The 7372-nt window shown below is 40.7% G+C and overlaps 1 protein-coding gene across 2 annotated transcripts in view; it reads left to right on the top strand.

Annotated features, from left to right (window-relative positions):
- LOC117248358 (neurotrypsin) overlaps window positions 1-3260 on the top strand; it is a 48698-nt gene extending 45438 nt beyond the window's left edge. For both annotated transcript variants that reach the window (XM_078160860.1, XM_033613373.2), the window contains exon 14: window positions 2341-3260. In XM_078160860.1, coding sequence (XP_078016986.1) covers window positions 2341-2660 — 320 coding nt within the window. In that variant the 3' untranslated portion in view covers window positions 2661-3260. The remainder of the gene's footprint in view (window positions 1-2340) is intronic.
- Window positions 3261-7372: the final 4112 nt, after the last annotated feature.

A 7372-nucleotide genomic window follows, 5' to 3' on the forward strand; every position in this document is an offset into this window, starting at 1 on the left:
TTCATCCAAACAGTGGTATTAATGAACACTAACTGGGACTACCTTTAATTCCCTGGTGGCACCACCAAAAGAAAGTACTAAAAGGAAACTTCAATGTCAGCTTGAGCAGAATGTATTAAGATACTACAGCATCTCCCAAAACACTACAAAATAAAAAAAACACAACATTTCACAAAACACAACAGCAAAACAAGATCACATTTCACAAAACACAAAGACATTTCATAAAAACATTTCACAAAACATTACAACATTTCACTTCTAGTTAAGTTTGTTCTGTTTTGTCAAATGTTGTTTTGCTTTGACTCTAAGGGCTACCATAAAATGTCCACTACAGTAGATCTCAAAAACATTTTTCCTCCATGGCACAGAGTAATCCAACCAGAAAAAAAGTCCAATATCCTTCCTTCAAAATGTCATGTTGTATGGGGTATTTATCCAAAGACAGTATATTAAACACAGTAGATGTCAGTCTGCACGCCCCCAGTTTGGAGAAGCAGGCTGGAGTTTGACTGCTATGGAGGGGTCAGCAACGAAACGTATTTAGCCACCTAAAAAAGTCCCACCTAAAAAATCTGTATCAGTTTAACTGTATGCTATATTTAGAATTCAAACAAACACAAGAAATTTGTGCTCTAGATAAAGGATCAGCACTCAGTGAATAACCTCCTAAGCCCTATGATAAGCTATTATGGCAAGGCTTAACTGTACAGACCAGTGAGCAGGGATAACTAACATGTCTTCGGGGTCATCGGGTGGGAACCTCCTTTCACCAGTGTTTCGTCTAGTTGGTCCCACGACACCTCCAGGAGGCTAGACAGTGATCTCTGGCGTCCCAGAGACACTCCCCTAATGCCAGGTCTCACTGCTCCCCGCACCAACCCAACAACGTCCTTTACCTTACTTACACATGGCTTTCTCAGCCCAAACAGCACTGCCACCTTCAACAAACCCAGGCTCCGTTTATGCGAGCTCCAGGTAGAGACAGTGCTGTTACTACCTTTCCTAGCACATTCATCATATCCTATTTCACACGCTACATATCATAACTCCAATATGAGCTAAAGTTAAGGGAGATAGAAAAGATTAACTCAGAATCTGCAAACACACTCACCTTGCAGCATGGTCTCAAACAAAGGGATTCAAATAGGCCACTCAAGGAGTTACGTACCCTGCTTAGTAGGTCCCCCTGCTGGCCCCCAACTGACATTATTCCTCTTCATCCAAATCCACTGACTACATCTAGCTGCTTCATCTGACATTTCCTTCACTGTCTTCCTCAAAATCTGTCCCCACACTCCGAGTTCCCCCAGGAGCGAGACAGCTGATTTTGCTATGAATCCCCTACACCCCACTTCCACTGGACAAATCCTAGTTTTCCACCCCCGCTGCTCAGCTTCTGCTCCTAAGTCTGCATACCTAAGCTTTTTCCTTTCATAGGCTTCTTCCACTGAGTATTCCCAAAGAACTGTCAGCTCAGTGAAATAAACTACTTTACCTTAACGTCAGACATTGATTTCCATCTTGAAAATGAAACTGTTCTATCGCCCTCTTCAAAGCCAGACTCCATTGAGAAAAACAGTAATTTAATATTTACACAGGAGCTGCTTGTCTATCACTGCCTCGATCAGTTAGTTAGTTTGTGTTACTGTGTGACTTTGGCGTTTAAAAGGGTTGGTTGGTTCAGATTCACCAAAGTCACACAATAACACAAACTAACTATTTGATCGAAGCAGCAGTAGACCAGTGGCTCCCTTGTTCAGTGAGCTAAAAATACTGCTTTTTTCAGTGGAGTCTGGTGGCTTTGACGAGCGGGTAGATGGGAAGCTGAAGCCTTTATTGGCTTCCCCATTGTAACCATCTGTCTGATGGAAAAGGTAAAGTGATGAAAATACTCCAATATAGCGTACACTTAAAAAATTTTTTGAGGTGGCTCAAATACATTTTGTCGCTGACCCCTCCACAGCAGTACATTGCTTAGCTTCCATGTTGGACTGGGGGTGTGCAAATTAACATCTACTGTATGTAATATGTTGTCTATGGATAAGTTCTTCATATAACCCACTTCAGAAAATCAGAACTATTCCTTTAACACGGGTTTAGGTATCACCATGTAGTGTATGTATCTTCAGTAGCATACATTTACCTGTAGACCATGTCCAGTTCTTAAAGAGCAACACACATTCTACTGTACATTGACCACAACTGTGCGGCGCATCTGATATTTGGCGCACATATGCATGCTCTTCCCCCTGTAATTCTATTGCAGCCTTTGCTTCATTATTTGTATTTCTGTCAGATGTCATGTTTTTTTTTGTCCTGTCTGCTTCTTGCTGTCAGACTCGGAGTACTCCCGAACTCTGCTCCAGGCCTGGGTCCCCTTGCTTCCAGCCTGGAAGTGTAAGAAGCGTTACAGTGATCGCTTCACCAGCCGCATGCTGTGTGCTGGGAGCCTGTCGGAGCGCCACCGTGTGGACAGTTGCCAGGGTGACAGTGGGGGTCCGCTGGTTTGTCAGGCAGAGGGGGGCCATTGGGTGCTGACAGGAGTCATCTCGTGGGGTCATGGCTGTGGTAACCCTTCATTTCCTGGAGTGTACACACGTGTTAGCAGGTTCCTGCGATGGATTGACAAGGTCATCAGCAAACCCTACAAGACCTAATAAAAGAGACTTGGACTGTTTTATTTTTTTTAATTGATAGCATACATTTCTCTATACTGAGTTAATTTATTCACTACTATTTACACAGTGCTCTTTATTGACATGCAGCTCAGCATCCAAAATACACCATTGCAGCCAAAACACTTGATACACAACAACATGAACAACAGGTAAAATCAACCTGGATCATAATTGTCATTTATTCATTTATTTAGCATAGACCAAGACATAAATACAACAAAAAAGGGCATGGATTGACTGTGCTACCTTATAGTATGTGTCACAGAAATGATGTTTAAAGGATATATTTTCTATTTTTAATTGTTTGATTTAATGCCAAGTGCACAAAATGAAACTAAAATAATGCAGTAAAACACTACATTATGTTGTATATTGTTATGTATTTACAATACATTCTTGTATAAGACAGCTACAGATATAGAAATACAATAACATTAGCCGACACTTTAATCTGTATTTATCTGTATTGGCAGTATTTGTGATGGTGAATAGGGAGCTGAGCCAGAAAGCAAAGCTTTTGATTTACTGGTCCTTCTACGTCTTAACCCTCACCCATGGTCATGAGCTTTGGGTAATGACTGAAAGAATGAGATCACGGATACAAAATGCAAAATGAGTTTCATCCGTAGGGTTTCTGGGCTCAGCTGTAGAATTAGGGTAAGGAGCTCAGACATCTGGGGGGAGCTCGGAGTAGAGCCGCTGCTCTTTCGTGTTGAAAGGGGGCAGTTGACGTGTTTCGGGCATCTGATCAGGATGCCTCCTGGGTGCCTTCCCGTTAGAGGTGTTCTGGGCATGTCCAACTGGTGGGAGGCACTGGGGCAGACTCAGAACACACTGGAGGGATTATATATCTCATCTGGCCTGGGAACGCCACGGGAAAGCGTTGCCAGGGAGAGGGACATCCAGAGTACCCTGCTCTGCCCGCTGATCCCGCAACCTGGCCCCATATAAGCAGATGAAAATGGATGGACTGTCATCTACATCACAACCTTCTTTCCTATTTTAAAAACACACCTGCATGCCTGATCCATCCTGGCAGTCTTGGTGTCCAGAATGGGACATTTGATCATGTGGCAGGTGGTCATACACACCCCTACATGAGGAAAAGAATACCTTTACAGTTGCAGAGTAGAGGATAAGTTGGCAGGAAAAGTGACTATCCTGGGATGGGCAGAAAACCACCATACAGTTACAAAATGCTCCCCTCCCTTACCTGACACGTCTTTCATAGAGGTCATTATGAATGAAACCAGACACTAAGAGCTGCACTCTTAAGTTCCAATCAGGAGTTTATACATTTAATTTATTTTTACATATAGATGTGAAAAAGTGTTTGGTTTGGAACGTAAATGTTAACGTCTTTTTTTTTTTTTTGACAAATATGTTTACATGTGCAAACATTGACTTCTGTTGTGCTGACTGAGTGAAAAGTTTAGAAGAAGTGAATTCAGTGTTGAGAAATGTGTGGTACCATTTGTAGAAAAGAAAAACTATAACAACAGTGGAAAACCACTGTAATTAAGTTATTTCAGGGCTTGTTGCACAAGGTATGTTTTGGCCATTGCTTCTGTGTTGTGCCTCCTGGACTACTGAGCTCTTCAGATCATTTGTTTTCCCTCCACATCACTTCAAAAAGCATTTATTGTCACAGTGTGAACTCGTACCAAATTTCCAAATAGTAGGTGGCACCTGTGTTGTGTCATACTTCAAAGAACCATGAAAAGAGCTGGTGATGAACACACAGCAAGTGGTAAATGGTGTAGATTTGACATTTACCCAAACTGCAGTATAGCTGGACAACACAGGTCTTCATAGGTCCGGAATTCTGGAATTGGTTGAGTGGAAAAACCTGCCTGAATCCACTGTGCATGACTACATTTTGATTTATTAATGGGTACTATTACAGATTGAGTATATCACCCATCTAAGCAGGAAGAGAGAAAGACATATTGACACACAGGCCAGAGACCTGTGACAATCCAATTTGGATCCAACTACTAGGAATCCAGTCCATTAAGACATCTACTGGGTATATGTGGCACTGTTAAAGTGATATACTAAGCCAGTCAGGTGAAAAGTTGAATGACATTGCAGTAAAATGCAAACCTTAGTCACACAGGGTCACCTGTAAATAAGGACCTCATGCAAGCCAGTGAAAGAATGACAAAAAATTATATTCAAAGAATGATAAATGACATGATACTGCTGAATATGTATGCTACATAGACATTTTTTTTGTGATATAAACATTCCAAAACCATAGCTCATAACCATCATTCAATGGAATTCTAAACATTCATGACATCACAGTGTAGTCCTGTTTGCTAAAATGTAACCAATTAACAGGTGTATAAGATAACATTTACTGTCAACCACCCTGAAGTAAAAAGGGTAAATGCAAGTCCATCGATAAGCTGTTTACACCCGGGCCACAGTGCCTGCGTGAGCAGTGTCTGTGTTGTATAACCTCTGTTTATGTTTTTCTCTTTTTTTCACAATCATGTTAACTATAGACTATATAAAATTGTTAACAGATGAGAGCAGCACTGTTTGCATGATTAGACACGGCCAGGCTGCTGCTCAGCTGCCTAGCATCTAGAGATTCAGAGTCTCGTCTATTTTTTCTGCCTGACGTGCAGGTTTTAGTCAAAGTAGACTGAAAATTGTCTTTTGATACTCATATTGACATTATACCACTTTCACTACAGTTTCAATGTCTGTATCTGTCAGACATGAAAAAACATAAATATATATATTTTAACTCAACACTTCGTGTTTGACGTTTTACGTTTCAAAATAAAAGCCCTCTGACAATCTGGACCCTGTGTGGACAGAACACAGGGTGTAAAAATAATTGATGTAGCTACCATAACATTACCTATTGGTTTGTGGACTGCCGCTTTAAAGCCTTGAGTTTGGCATTTCAGCCATCACCATCTTTTTTTGGAGCTAGAGGTGACCATATTTGGTGTAGCTGTGGAGGAGCGAGGGATGGATGTGACTCAAAGACTGTGGCAATGTCTCGCAGACAACCTGTCACTCAAGTGGCCCCGCCCTTAAATAGGCACAAGGTTAAGCCTTAATAAAATGTATGGTGAATTACAGGTTGTCATGAATGTTGAAATTACCTATAGAGACCAAAACTAATTTTTTGTACCAGGCTGTAAACATGTTTATTTCTGCTATAAAGTTGGGCATTTTACCATAGGGGTCCATGGGGACTGACTCACTCTTGGAGCCAGCCTTCATTTTTCAGCCTCAGAGGTCGCCGCTTGGGACAGAATCCTTAACACACAAGCCTTATTTTGAAATACTTGCAGGACCATGTTGTGGACAATGCAGTGGCTTGCACTGCTCCATAAGTTAGTGAAATACTGGCTTTTGTGCATGCAAGCCACAGTGGTTCAGTGAGGTAGCCGTCACATGCTGCTCACACAGGTAGCGCAGCCTTAGAGAGGCTTATAACCTGCCCTACTGCCAAACAGTGATTCAGTTCCACTGTTTGGCAGTAGATTTGGAGTCATTTGTTTAACTTTAACTGTGTTTTGGGATATGGGAATATGTATATTATTATTTTGGGAATACTGCACACTATGCATGTGCACAGCTGTAATGTAAATAAGGTATACTTTCAGTGTGTTCTGCTCTGCATTGATCAGTGCAATTTTCATTTATCATTTTAATTTATTTAGGAAAAAAGTTAACTTTAAGCTGTAGCTTAACAAGCTTTGTTAGTGTAAATGCTGATGCAGCATTCCTAATATTGTCATCCAATCTTTACTGTTATTCTTCCGTACATTTCTTCAGTTGGCTTCTCCTCCTGCATGCTCTGAACTACAGCAACCATTCATATGTCAAAATGTTCAGCTCTTCAAGGACATGTGTGCTCTTCTTCAGCTTTTGTCAAGCATTTATACTTTTTAAGATATGCTTTTTTTTTTTTTTTTAATTTACAGTGTTACATCAATGATTATGTTAGAGAATGTTGGGTCACCTGTTCAAACCTGTCTGCCACTACTACTTCTACCAATTAGTATTGGTAGCTGCTGCTGCTTCCAATACTATTACTACTGCTACTACAACTTTTGTGCTACTTAACCCCGCTGTATTCAGTAGTATTTCTGAATTATAACTGTTTCAAAGTAATACTTCTGCGTCTGTTTGGATGGTTTAGAATTCTCTCTTTAACTATTCAGACCTCTCTGTAGTTCAGCACCTGCCAGTTGTTCAATGTGGGACTGGTGATTGGAGGTTTAAAGCCTGTCTAATGCATCTGTAAAAAATAAATAGTAATTGTTTTAAATCTCACATAGTTGATTAGATGATTACACTTGCAGCAGTGTCTGATTGATTTCACAATGTTTGTAATAGTTAAGACCTCTTTCCTTTTGAACTTTTATCTTTTCCCTTAAATATTAGCCAGGATGTTGGTAGATCAATGGGTACAAGACATGGCATTAATCAATATGCATTATGGGTACTGCAGGGTTGACAGTTTAAATTCAGACACACTGAGCCAAACCAGCACACATATGCAGGGCTTGGATATGTTACAGTTGTCCACATCTTTCAAACATTTTGAGTTTTATTCAACTATTAAATGCATTAACACACAAAGAAAACCAAACTGAAGTCCAACTCCTTATGTCCTCTGCTTTCAAGCAGCCTTATGCCTGGTACACACTACACCA

This window comes from Epinephelus lanceolatus, chromosome 17 (genome assembly GCF_041903045.1).
Source record: "Epinephelus lanceolatus isolate andai-2023 chromosome 17, ASM4190304v1, whole genome shotgun sequence".
Taxonomy (NCBI): Eukaryota; Metazoa; Chordata; class Actinopteri; order Perciformes; family Serranidae; genus Epinephelus; species Epinephelus lanceolatus.